This window comes from Cephus cinctus, unplaced genomic scaffold, assembly GCF_000341935.2.
Source record: "Cephus cinctus unplaced genomic scaffold, Ccin1 Ccin1_scaffold0060, whole genome shotgun sequence".
Lineage (NCBI taxonomy): Eukaryota > Metazoa > Arthropoda > Insecta > Hymenoptera > Cephidae > Cephus > Cephus cinctus.
In genome coordinates, this window is record NW_014332803.1 from 131,972 (window position 1) to 146,665 (window position 14,694).

The 14,694-nt window shown below is 35.6% G+C and overlaps 2 protein-coding genes across 2 annotated transcripts in view; both read left to right on the forward strand.

Annotated features, from left to right (window-relative positions):
- LOC107268598 (dnaJ homolog subfamily B member 12) overlaps positions 1 to 14,694 on the forward strand; it is an 87,961-nt gene that overhangs the window by 57,106 nt on the left and 16,161 nt on the right. Inside the window, exons 6-7 of the mRNA XM_015741539.2 lie at positions 1,716 to 1,831; positions 2,093 to 2,256. Of these exons, the coding sequence (XP_015597025.1) occupies positions 1,716 to 1,831; positions 2,093 to 2,256 (280 nt within the window). The remainder of the gene's footprint in view (positions 1 to 1,715; positions 1,832 to 2,092; positions 2,257 to 14,694) is intronic.
- LOC112494513 lies at positions 2,544 to 3,969 on the forward strand. Its single transcript, XM_025086087.1, has 2 exons — positions 2,544 to 3,228; positions 3,660 to 3,969. The coding sequence occupies exons 1-2, from the start codon at positions 2,865 to 2,867 to the stop codon at positions 3,869 to 3,871; spliced, it is 576 nt and encodes a 191-aa protein (XP_024941855.1). The 5' UTR covers positions 2,544 to 2,864; the 3' UTR covers positions 3,872 to 3,969.

The following is a 14,694-nucleotide window of genomic DNA, read 5'->3' on the forward strand; positions in this document are numbered from 1 at the left end:
ATTTCCTCCTCATTTGCACGCTTACAATCAGTTACACATTTAGTTCAAACCAAAAATCAAAGTAAATTTTTCTTCAAAATATATATTTTTCATTTAATTTGTTTTTATGAAATCTGTGGTTGAATGTTTAATAGATAAAAATAAAATTAATGGTTAAATTTTGTATGCAAATTTTTATCAAAACTTGCATGTGATTAGTTTCTAATAATTAATAATATTTACTTGAATGAAGGGTAAATATACTTAAACTAAAAGAGTATTACAGATTTAATATTTGTAAAGTCCTCATTCGATATCTTAAGGCAATCACTCAACTGATCTAGTGCGATACAATATATTGTAGTATTAATTGTTCTAGATTTTTGTTTTCTATTTCAACAAGAACATAATAAATATTAGAATATATCTATCTTGGTGCCGATCGGTTCAGAACAGGAAACCTAAACACAGAAAACTATGCAGAGGGACACTTGAACACTCTGAACTTCCACATCTAACAGCTAGGTACAAGAAACTACGAAGCGCAACACCTGCACACCCTGGATATCCGATATCTAAATACAAGAAACTACGGAGAGGAACACCTGAACACTCTGAACTTTCACATTTAACACCTAGATGGAAAAAACTACGGAGCAGAACACCTGGACGCCCTGGACTTCCACGCCCGACCCTCCACACCTAGATACAAGAAACTAGGGAGTGGAACACCTGGACACCCTGGACTTCCACGCCCGACACCTAGATACAAGAAACTACGGAGCGGAACACCTGGACACCCTGGACTTCCACGCCCGACACCTAGATACAAGAAACTACGGAGCGGAACACCTGGACACCCTGGACTTCCACATCCGACACCTAGTTACAGAAAACTACGGAGAGGAGCATCTGGAAATACCATATATCTAAAAATTGTCACCTAAAATACGGGGAACTATGTTAAAGCACACACATACACACGTACGTACGCGCATGCACACGCGCTTCACATGAAAGCCTTAATAATTCTATATTATTGTGAAAGCAGCCTTATGTCAGTCAATTTTTACTTGTATTGTAACTTTTTTACTGAATTTATTTGTAACTCCTGTGAGATTTTCAAATGCAAATTCCTACTATTGTGATTCAAGCAGGCACAATGCACTTTTTGTTCATTCTTGTTTCTTTCAATTCCAATCACGGTATATATTACACATTACGAACAAAGCTGCAGTTCACTTATTCAAGAAAAAGATAACTGCGCACGCGTAGTGCTACCACGTGATTCGCATTTTCAACACTAACGCCTCTTGCGGTAGATCCACCTTAAGGTTACGCGTTTTCGCCTAACTGCCCAGACCTGTATACAAGATCTTGGTCCGTACCGATAATTCTTTTAGATGAAGTTCCGAATTTAACCAATTTTTTCCCGAAATGTAATTGAATAATGATAGTGAATCTTTTGATTATTACATAGGAAACGAGGGAAAAAGTATTAAATATTTTTCTTTAAATACATTTTGACGGATGACGGAACATCTCACGTTTCGTATACCATCGTTAAAGGCCGATGACGAGATACCTCATATTTATTGCTTATCTAAAAATATAGCTGGCTACTCAGTATAGTTAGCAATAAAATGTCTCATTCACAATGTGTTAAGATACTCGATATGCTCTGTAACTCTTATTTAATTTATTTAATAATCTCAATTTTTTATTTTTTATTGCAGCAAACAAATGGATACACAGCATTCCTTCAAATGTTGCCTGTACTATTATTGATAGTTTTAACAATGATGAGCAGTTTCTTTATATCTGATCCCGTATACAGTTTACATTCAAATGCGTAAGTACTTTGTACAAATTGATTTCATTTAAAGATTCTGATATTTTGATTTTGAGTTATTATGGCTACGTATGTAACATATCGGGAACGTAAAAATTTTGTTGTCAAGTGTGAATGAATAATTATATCAGATGTAATATTGTCTAATTTCAATTCCTAAAGTTTTCTATGATTTATTTCTTATATAATTGTTTGTAATTCTATTTGCCAAAACATGCTATCATTTGGTTTGATGATGATTGTTCGTGTTTTTCTGTTCAGGAAATATTCTGTACAAAGAACGACTCAAGGAATGAAAGTGCAATATTATGTGAAAGAAAATTTTCATAGTGAATATCAAGGCAGTTTACGTAGACTGGAAGTGTCAGTCGAAGAAGAGTATGTGAATAACTTGAAACATGCCTGCTATAGAGAAAAAAATTACAGTAAGTTTCCGATTTCTTAAAGATATTCAAAATGTAAGAGTTAAAGGTAAATTGTTCCAACATTTTTATTTTGGCCTTGAAATAGAACTTCAGTATATGTATGTTCAATTGTTATTGTTACGTTCCACTCCTTATAATTATTAATAGGCAAAACACATTATATTCTAATATCATATATTCTAATATCATATAATCATAATAATCATTTAATCATATAATCATTAATCCAGGGATAATACATTATTAACGATACACTAACAATATTAAATACTGAATTTTACTTTGTTAATATCGAACAATGAAGATATAAATAAAAGGATAAGCCTGAATCTTCTCGGATAACATTCAAGGAGATTCAAATTACAGAGTACGACTTGGTATGTAGATTATCGGAAAAAGGTTAGTTGTCAATCGATATGTAAGGAATCTTGAGGAAGGGGAGTCACATCGACTATATTAACACATGGACGTGCTATTAAAGTAGACCGAACCAACGAATCATCCTTTACATTACAAATTTCATTTACGTTGCTTGATTTTCCGGATTTAGCAATCGTAACATTAAAATTGGTGGAAGCGGTGGGATGGTTTGATGAGTTCGAAATGTTATGACGAGACCTTCCACTAGAGCCTATTCCCGATATTTAGAAGGAGTTCAAAGTTTAACAGAACCAGAATTAATCAATATAACAATGTCGCAGGTTCAACAAATCCCAACGGTACCATCTATACCAGATGTACCAACACCTCAGATACAACCATCAACAACCTCTATCTATTTACCACATTCTTCGTTGAAAGATGCATTAGAAGGGGTACCAACTTTCGATGGCTCAAATATTTCTGTTCATACTTTTATCCAAGCTTGTAAAAATGCAAAGGAATTGGTATCACCAGCCGTAATTTCACCATTAATTAGATTACTCAAAAATAAACTCAGAGGGGAAGCTAGAAGAATGATCATCTATGAAGGTATAAATGATTTCGAAGGTTTTATTAACGAGCTAGATTTAATGTACTCAGATACCCTCTCAGTTAGAGAATGTGAAGGAGAATTAGCTAAAATATTCCAAGAGGATAATGAAACAATCACATCATTTATCAGTCGTTATCGAGAAACGGTAGATCAGTTAAAAGAAGCGCATCGGAATTAGCTAAAATATTCCAAGAGGATAATGAAACAATCACATCATTTATCAGTCGTTATCGAGAAACGGTAGATCAGTTAAAAGTAGCGCATCGGAAAAAACTAATTTCTAAAGGAATTATAGTAGATGAAGCAAGACTAAAAAAAAAGATAAATGAACAAACAGCAGAAGGATTTATTCAAAACGTAAATCCAGAAATACTTATTAGAATACCATCCAACACCCCTCTTGATACGTTATCAAAACCAATTCTAGCCGTTAGACAAGCTGATAAAAAAACGCAACATTACATGCAACTCAAGAAAGGTATACAAACCCCATCTAACACCAACAAACAAAATACGTCAAAGGAACACAAAATTACACCTATTCGCACTAGCATTGAGTGCACCTTTTGCAAAAAATTAGGACACAATGCAGAAGATTGTTTCAAACGAAAACGTTCAGAAGGTTTTCAAAATATCTAAAATACAAAATACTCAAATTATTTGTATTGCCCATTTCCTCCATTTCATCACCTATTCCAACCTTTTTCTCTTTTCCCTCGTATTAAAAAATGGCTGCGTTTTCATACCTTATATACTTTTTCACTCCGATATAATCTGCACGTTTTTTGATGGTCTATAGTCTATAGTCTATCGACAAGTAAAATGTATTTTTTGGGAGATCTTTGCTTTTTATTCTTATATATTTCTTATCGTATTTAGATTTCTTTATCTCACCATATTGTAATAGCTTTTTAAGATTTAGATCTTATTTTTCGCATACTTGCCATTAATATTCATTGATTTGATAATTTGTTTATTTCCTACGTCGTCTCATCTGCAACTTGTTTTTACTTTTTTCTATTCCTCCAAATATTTCTTTACAATTCGTTTCCATCTGCAAATCTCGACATTTCTTCAAGGTTCATTGTTCGTTCTCTACTGATATTCTTAATTTCTCTCTTTATATCTTTCCATTACGATATAATTTGGAGTACATCCATCAAAACCTAATGTTCATTTTTAGTTAATAACCTCCTGCTGTCATAAGGCTTCAGAAGTCTGAATGTGTGAGTCACGTGGAGCAACAGCTAGATTTTATCTGTGGTTTTAAGGGCTTTCTACAATGCGACGGAACACGTAACACAGCGCGGTATTCAGTTGTACTTTCTTAAAATTCAGTTGTATCTTGCAACCCAGGAACATAAAATCGAACATTTCCTGATTCTCTATGATTTTTACTACATTTCGTACATAGCAATGTTGCGGATGCCAGTTCCTAGTGTTGCAAGCTGTTGCCGGACGTCGGATCAATGGGTTGAGCACCTGTCAACTCCTCTGCTCCAACTGTGTTTATTAATAAATAACCTAACCTAATCTTTGCTAACATTAAGTATAATTTATTTTCCGATTAAGTTCATGCTGTGCCAACTTTTTTGGAGAATAAATTTGAGCAAAATAGTGACACATATTGAAATAAAAGGACTAAATTTTAATAGAATTACTTTGTTTATTGTCTTTCATAGAACTCACGAATTTTGTGTCGAATTCAAAAACTATGATGTTGATTTCGACAGTCATTGACCGGTCATGCGGTTGCTTACTGTGCTTCTACATTTCTTCTTATAAATTCTGAAAAGGAAGTAGCAACATTTGATTGCTTTCTTGAATTCGTTCTGTTGCAATTTCCTACGTTTAGCGAATCTGCCCATCGGTGACACTAGAGGGTTATCCTTATTTTATCCCTCTTCACATCATCTAGTACTATTATGCCGGGTACGGCGTTTATCCTGGCCACCTGGAATATGTCAGAAACTAATATCTGAAGAAAAAAATGTTTCAAATAAGAAGTTTAAGACAAGAAGGGGCTGACCCAACAGTTATAACCATTTTCAATTTTTATCATGTTTTCAAGGTCATTCCAAGGTCAACTTTGGTTTTTAAAAAGGGAATATATATTTTTCATTATAGATTCTCAATCTACGACTTAAAACAAGTAACTTTTGTTTGAAACGTTTTTTTCTCCGATGATTATTTTTTACATAATAATAACTTTATTAGGAAAAAAAGAAACGCACCTCAAGTACAAGAAAATCAATTTAATAAGTGTTCAAAATGTTGGCCATGTTCCTGAATACATTTCTCAAGAGGAATGATGAATGAGTTATTGTATCGCAGAAGAATGTCCGCCGGAACGTCTTGGCAGGCATGACGAATACGATCTGTCATGTCGTTTCGTGTCGTTGTTGCCTCTTGGTAAACTTTTTCTTTAAGGTAATTCCATAAGAAAAAATCGAGAGGGGTTAGATCTGGCGATGTAACGGGCCAACTCACTGGATCACCTCATCCTATTCAACGATTGTTGAAATCATGATCCAACTGTTGTCGAGCAATGTGTGAAAAATGCGCCAGACAGCCATCATGCTGAAACCACATATTGAGTCGCAACCTTAAGTCCAATTCGTCCAAAAGTAACGGTAGGTCGTCACGGAGAAAGCGACGGTATCTCTGTCCGTTCAATTTAGCATCAGAAAAGAGTGGACTAATTATGTGTGCCCCAATAATACCAGCCCAAACGTTGACGGACCGAAGGGTGTTGACGCTCAACTTGTCTTATCCATCTTGGATTTTCCACCTACCAGTATTGCATATAATGGAGATTAACTCGACCATGGTTGGTAAAAGTTGATTCGTCAGAAAATAGCACGTTGAGAAAAAATCATGGTTCTGTCGTATTATCTCTTGTGCCCATTGGGAAAAAGCAATACGATTTTGGAAGTTATTCCCATGTAGTCCTTGATGCAATGATAGATGATATGGATGGAATTTATGGTCCTTTCAATATTCCAAGAACACTTCTCTGAGAAATTCCGAAACCAAATGCTATGTCTCAGGAGCCAATATGACGATCGTGAGCAACAGCGGCTAATACTGCAACTTGATTAATTTCATTGGTTGCGTTTCTTTTTGCACTTTTTTTTTCACTTTGACATTTCCACTTTCCTTGAACTGCGAAATTACATGCCGAAATGTAGTTCTCGACGGATGATTCCTTTCGGGGAACCTGTCAGTGTACAATGCTATTACTTACATTACATTTTGCCTGGATTCGCCATAAATGATAATCATGTCAATTTTCTGAGCTAAAGTGTGTGCCATGATTGATAAGCGATTTGAAACTAATTTAATTTTCATTGCGTGCGAGAGAATGTGGAATCTTATTCCAAAAAAACCAGCAAAAACAGTAAACAGAACATTTCGCGAAACAGCGAAATACTGTTTACTGTTACTTTTACTGTTTGTTTTCATTCATGCCATAAATCCATCATTCATGTCATTTATGCCACTTTGAATATTTATTAAATTGATTTTCTTGTACTTGAGGTGTGTTTCTATTTTTCCTTAATAAAGTCATTATTTTGTACAAAATAATCGTCGGAGAAAAAAACGTTTCAAACAAAAGTTACTTGTTTTAAGTCGTAGATTAAAAGAATCTAATGAAAAATATATATTCCCATATGAAAAACCAAAGTTGACCTTGGAATGACCTTGAAAATATGATAAAAATTAAAATTGGACATGACTGTTGGATCAGTCCCTCCTTGCCTTAAACTTTTTATTTTAAACATTTTTTTTCTACTGACTTTAGTTTCTGAGATATTCCAAATGGCTAGGATAAACGCCGCACCCGGTATATAGCTCGGAGTGCATCTGCCGAAACATAATGTCCATTTCAAATATTTTATCTCTGTTCTTTCTAGTTTCTTTTGCTGTTTCTCGAAGTTTCTGCTTTGTACACAATTATCTCCTTAACTAAATAGTTAAAGAGTATTAACTGTTTCTTGAAGCTGTCCTTAACCCTAGAAGAAACACGTAGCATAGATGAGAGAGGTCTCGCTGGACTCCTGTATTTCTTTTAGGATTAAACCTTATCTTCCCTATTGTTCAAACTTGTCCCATTACGTTTACGCTTTCGTTTTCATATTTCTAATATATGGCGCACCTTTTTATCCTTTCGATTAGAATATGTACCCCAGGTATTTTATTTCTTTTATCTCCTTTATTCCTTTTCACATCCATTCTTTTTTCTTTCTTCTTCCTTCTTTTTGGAAGCATCTAATTTTTTTTTTGTATTTAGAGATACATCCCTTCTTTCCATGTATTTTTCAAATCTCCTTAGCATGTACTTCATTTCTTCCTGTTTTGTTACTCATAGTACTAAGTTGTCAGCATATGCAAGCATTCAGAACTTTTCTTTTTTCAATTTTACATCTCCTAATTGTTCACATGTTAGCTTTCTTTTCGATGTCTGATAGAAATAGTGCAACATGTGCTGGATTGACAGGGAAACCATTTCCGGTGAAACTCCAATTTTGTTCATTTTTGAACATATTATTTTTCATCGAAATCTAAGTGTCACGTCTTATTTTATCGGCGAAAAAACGGTTTTAAAAATTGCTCGTACTACCTTTACTGAAAATTGGCTGGCGTCCGCCTGGCATGTGGATGGTGGACAGACGAAGGTGACGTAGGCTAGTTCTCGGATTTTCGCTACTAGTGTCGAATATAAAAAATATGTTACACTTGCTTAAATTTGCCTTTCCAATTATTACAAAATTCTTTTGATGCGTTAATTAAGGAGGTCACTCGCTGTAAAACCATTTGGTTGTATTTTGTTTTTTTACACAAACCACCCCTTTGTATTCTGATCCTCGTCTGGCGAATTTCTCGTACACTCGCGAAGTCTTGTATTCTAAGGATTCTGGAGGTCATTGAAGTCGAATCTGGACTTTAAATTTCAAAATTCAAAATAGGGTATACTGTGAAAAATGCAGTTCTCCAATTCTTGTTATTTCCAGAAAATTGCTGGAAATGAGAGTTATAGGTGGCTACAATTGACATACATACAAGAAGTATTTTTGTTTACTTTATTATCTCTGCTAGACTTTTGGATTGGAGAGAGGTAGCTGGTACCACAATACAGCAGATTGCACAATGCGTCCGAAGACCGTTGTCCAGTTGAAGGTTAGGATGATAATGATTCAGTACCCACAGGAGATCACAATGAACCCCGTTTGCTGAATCCCTTATCATAAGGATAGGTTCGACTCAGACAGCTACTAATCACAATGATATTGGGAGCTGAATCTTTTTAAGGTGGGTTGTTTTTGTGGATGGTCTGCAGTCCTGACAGTACTATTACAATAACTTCGCGGCAGGAGAATGCAGAGGGATTTGGGATGCCCTTCCTGACACTAGGGGGTATCACAATGATTCCTTAGGCCTGGTAAGAGCTATGGGATGCTCAGACAGCTACTAATCACAATGATATTGGGAGCTGAATCTTTTTAAGGTGGGTTGTTTTTGTGGATGGTCTGCAGTCCTGACAGTACTATTACAATAACTTCGCGGCAGGAGAATGCAGAGGGATTTGGGATGCCCTTCCTGACACTAGGGGGTATCACAATGATTCCTTAGGCCTGGTAAGAGCTATGGGATGCTCAGACAGCTACTAATCACAATGATATTGGGAGCTGAATCTTTTTAAGGTGGGTTGTTTTTGTGGATGGTCTGCAGTCCTGACAGTACTATTACAATAACTTCGCGGCAGGAGAATGCAGAGGGATTTGGGATGCCCTTCCTGACACTAGGGGGTATCACAATGATTCCTTAGGCCTGGTAAGAGCTATGGGATGCTCAGACAGCTACTAATCACAATGATATTGGGAGCTGAGCTTTTTAAGGAGTGTGGTTGTTATGTAGTGGTCGATTTCTGACAGCTCCAGCACAATGCCTTTGATGCAGAATATCTACAAGGATGGCAGATTTCTTGATACAGGGTGGAGATACAATGCTTTCCAAGACCAGGAACTGCCGAGGATGAGTTCCCACAGTTTGCAGTACAATACTGTTCACTGGTTCGCTCTGGAACAGAGGATTGGTTTTCTCCTAGCTTTTTGATGATTTATACTTTCCAAATCTTTACTAGCTTCTTATCGTCTTGTGGTGTACAAGGGTCTTGTCAATTCGTCGAGATAGATACGAGTGGATCGACTGACTGACTGATCCTTCTATCGAGGGAGCCGCTGCTTATATCCTCGGTAGGAATACGTTAAAACTAGTGGGGATAACGATTTTTATCCACCTGAGGTGTTATCATCGCTTTTTCGATTCAATATTTTGATTTATTATTTGATTTAATTATTTGATTTGCCTAATTGGATTGACGGTTTCTTCAAGTACCGACTTACTGGTATTTCTATTGTCTTCGCCGCGTGCCGGCTTATAGCGTCTGGGCACTTGTTTGTTTTGATTTCAGTCTGTCGACTGTCTTTCGGATTCTAGGAATGTTAAAGGTAATAATTTCTAATATTATATCCTCATGACTGTCGCTGTGACTAGATTTAAGGGACTTATGTAATATTAGAGAATTAAAGGTCCTATATTCTCTTTCCTTTATCGGCGTCGCTGTGAGAGGTCGATAGGATTCTTGAGGAATTTTAGGATTTGAGGAGTTCTCTCAGATACTGTTATGCACATCCACAGTGCGCTATGCACTCTTATGTGGGGCTCTTGACGTATCCATCATCGAGAATGGATGATTGGGAAGAAAAAAGGATAAAGGATAGGGGGTATAAGGGTGGAACGTTACAGCTCTTATACGATTGAGAAGTTAAAAATTTCTTAACGCGTGGAAGGAAATAAAACGTAAATAACCTATCTCGCCAAGGTTTTAATCTTCTTTGTTTGCGACAATATATCCATGAACTTCCGCAACGTGTGCCAAAAATAAATCCTGCTCTCCAAAAGTTTCTCAATTTCAATTTGTACTAGAAACTCTTGTAGTTAGTTTAATATTTTAGTCATTGTGCACAGCCAACTTTCAATCGATTTTCGTAAGTCTTAAGTGCAGTATTTATATAAATTTTCTGTCAAATACTAGTAATGAAGTATTTAAAAGTAAAGTACATTAAATACTATTTTGTAGCAAAGATGAAGGTTAATCCGATGAATGTTATACGAATGTTAATAATTTCACCCTATCAGAATCGAACAAAATGCATTTTTTATTATTTGACATGAGCATTATTCTTCAATTGGTTTAATTTAGATATCTCAATTGCAAAAATGCGTAATTTGAAAACTACCACCGGAGGTGCCCAACTTTGGGGATTGATTACATCCTTTTAAACCGTTTTTCCGTCGATAAAAAAATGTGTCACTCAAATTTCGATGAAGAATAACGCATTCAAAAACGAAATAAAACGCAGAGGGACACCGAAGAAACTGTTACCTTGTGAATCGGCAACCTTATCTTACTCCTCACATAGTTTAAAAGTTCTTTCATTTTACGTCTCTTGTCTTAACTACATTTCTTGTTGTTGTGTATATATTTCCTTTATCCTCATTCTTAGTTATTCACTAATTCCTTTGTTTTCTAATATGCTGAGCGATGTCCAGTTGGGCGCAGACCTGATTAAATACGAACCGTTCATTACAACAATATTGTACACACGATGAGTAACATTAGACACGTAACTTATTCTACAGGATGTCTTGTCTAACGTGACTATTAAAAAATATCACGGTTGCCTTTGATGATATAGGAAAAATGCTTAGGGAAAAGTTGTTCCGTACATAGGGGAAAATCTTATTAGCATTTTTTTTTCAAGTTACTTTTTTTAAAAAGAGATTTGAAGGTCATCGATTTTTTTTAATACATTAACATATTTTCATTTCAGTAATCTTATAGCTCATTAAAAAAAATTAATAGTATGCAACATGTTGACCTTTATGTGGCCTCGAATGAGAAAATTATGTTTGTATGGGGAGAAGGTAAATGTACGATTTATGTTTCATTGCAAAATATTTGTTTTAGGTGTTCAAAATGTGCATCATTAACCTCAATACATTTTCGGAGACGCAACCTAATGATTGCTTTACATTTTCAAATACTTCGGCAGCAATCATATTATATGCACGTTGAAATTAAAATTCATTCGTTTACCGTCTTGGAACAGATATTAAAGTTAATGGAAAGTATTTCGTAATTTTCCTGTTCAAGGTCACGTGAAAGTCAGCATATTGTACATATTCGAGTTTGTTTTATTTATGGGCTATACGATTTTTGTAATGAAAATATGCCGAACTATTTAGAAAAACGTCAATGACCTTGAAATCTCTAAAAAAAAAAAAACTAATTTAAAAAAGATTTATGCTAATCAGAGTATTTGACCCTTTATACCGAACAACTTGTCCTTCAATATTTTTCCTGTATCATCAAAGGCAACCATGATATTTGATTTAGTAGCGACGGGGTATGAAAAATGAACTTGTTCCAAGAAATAACATTTAACAGTAAGAATAACATTCGAAGTACATAGTCTTGTGGAAAATTTTAGTAGCACGCGCGAGCGTAGACTGGCTTAGTACGCTCGTCTCTCGTGTGCCTACAGCGATGTCGGCATTTTTAACCTCAACTTTATTTTTTTTAAACATGAGTTTACCGTCTACTCCCTGAAATAATGGAAGTTAAAGTTGTTGTAATTTCGATAAAACGATACGAAATGCATTTGCCGAAATTAGCGTCTGATAAATGTGGCAACGTCGCTAGACTATACACATACAGTGAGTAACTTTAATATTCAGACACTATGAGATTTTTACTATATTACGTTATAACTTTATTTCTAACAAAAAAAAAATGATTAAAGATTATGATGACGTATACGCTTAATAAACATTAGCGTAAATTTTGTTTACATAACTTACAATAGTTGTTCAATAATACGGTTTAAATAAAACATTGTCCGATTTTCACGTTACTTTAATATTCGGACACTTTACAATGTAGCGCTTTTTCCAATGTTCAAGCCGAGTTACGCCAAATTAGAGGACAATGTTCATTTACAAATCTAGTGAAGCGTTCTAGTTTAAGCCTTATTTTATTAGTTATTTGTCGGTCATCGTGCAATACACTTGTACAATGCCTCGCAAAGCGAACACGAGTTTTGATATACGGCAATTTGTAATATATCATAATGCCAAAGGAAAATCGTACAGAGAAATTGCTGCTCTGCTAAACATAAGCAAGAGTACAGTGGGAGATATAGTCAAGCGGTTCAAATGCGAAGATCGTATAGATTTTATACCCCAAAAAGGCCAACCGAAGAAACTAGACGTTCGCGATGAGAGAAAATTGCTAAGAAAAATAAAGAAGGACCCTACGCTCAGTGCCCCAAAATTAGTATTAGAGCTGTTAAACGAGACTGGAAAAAACGTGCTACCTCAAACGATCCGCAGAGCCTTAAAAAATAGCGGCTACAATGGAAGAGTGGCTAGAAAGAAACCGTACGTGAGTGAAAAGAATCGAAAGAAGAGACTGAATTATGCCAAAGAATTTATTTTGAAGGATGAAACATGGTGGAATGATGTCATCTTTTTTGACAAAAGTAAATTTAATATTTTTGGGTCAGATGGACGAAGGATGTTGTGGCGGAGAAAAAAGGAAGAGTTTAAATTTAAAAATCTTCGGCTGAGCGTAAAGCACGGAGGTGGCAGTGTAATGGTCTGGGGCTGTATTTCGACTTCCGGACCGGGCGAAATTAGTTTTCATCGAAAAGATTATGGACAAAAATTTGTACATGACCATATTGAAAAAAAAATTTACACAGAAGTGCTACAAAAATGGAGATTTTAAATACGTTCAAGTTCTACCAGGATAATGACCCGAAACATAAGGCACGCATTGTGCAGGAATATTTGCTGTACAATTGCCTAAAAGTTTTGCAACCACCACCTCAATCACCTGACCATAACTCTATTGAAAACGTGTGGGATGAACTAGAGCGCCGAATTCAAAAAACACCAATATCTTACAGAGAAATATTAAAAAATCGTTTAAAAGAAGAATGGAACCGTTTGAGTACTGAATATTTAAAAAAAATTATTAATAATATGCAGCAGCGTTTGCAAGAAGTGATAAAGCAGGATGGCTACCCAACAAAATATTAAAACTAGTATTGTAACAAAAACCAGCCGAAAAATAAGTATGTGCATATGTAGTTTCTGAAAGTGTCCGAATATTAAAGTAACGTGGACATCGGATACTGTTTTATTTAAACCGTATTATTCAACAACTGTTGCAAGTTATGTAAATAAAATTTACGCTATTGTTTATTAAGCGTATACGTCATCATAATCCTTAATCATTTTTTTTTGTTAGAAATAAAGTTATAACGTAATATAGTAAAAATCTCATAGTGTCCGAATATTAAAGTTACTCACTGTATGTGTATAAGCTCAGACGTCGACATATTTGTATATCTCACGACACAACTCTACTGTTTATTTTGTAACACCACCGGTATCAGTTGAACGACGATTCAGGAATACCAACGTCAAAAATCGTCAGGCGTTGACACATTTACCGAGCTTTTTCGAGGTAAACAAAATGTTCCAATAACATTAACTTAATACTTTTTCCATGCAATAAATATTATTTCCTATTATAATCTTACGAATCGACATAATTTCAATCATATACAACCCTTATTTTATTACATAATAAAGATATATATTCGTTGTTTTCACGTTGACGGCCCTTAGAGAGAAGCTTCGTTTTTTGTTAATTATTCATCTATCCGATTAAAAAGCTATAATTGATGTGTATTTCATGAGTGTAGATTGCTTAAGTAACAAAATAACACCAAATACGTATTTATTGTGCACCTAATAAATTATTTTTTTGTAACAGCTCGGTTGACTAGTACGTAGCGCTCCACCCTTCTTAAGTTAGTTTACTGAACTCGCCTGTTCAAATTCTACCTTTTCTTTCGTTCTTACTCTTCACTCTATCTCCGTCTTTTTCCTCCATGGAATAATATTCTAAAATGTGTTTCCCATTCGTACATTGTGTGACGTGATTTTTCGAATCACGGTCCCAAGGCGGCTCCGGTTACCGATACAGATAACGTTTTCGATTTCTGGTTCCCTTCGGGTCGCCACCCTGCTCAGAAGCTACGCTCTCGGGTTGATTCGTATAGTTATGTCAAGGCTCTCGTAAGATTTCGTTATTGTTTAGTTGTGGTCGAGGTGCTCGAATCTGCCGTGGGGAGAGAGTCTCGACGTACCGAGTTGCCCAGCAGAGGAGAGTACCCGACGGAGACGTCTCCACGGACCGGCAGAAGCCCGGGTGAGATATCGGCGCCCCGCTGGAGATGGGCAAAGGGCTGTAGAGCGGGCGGAGGAAGTTGCGATATGGTTAAGGGCAGGGGAGGAACCTCCTGCCCGAGTTAAGGATGTAG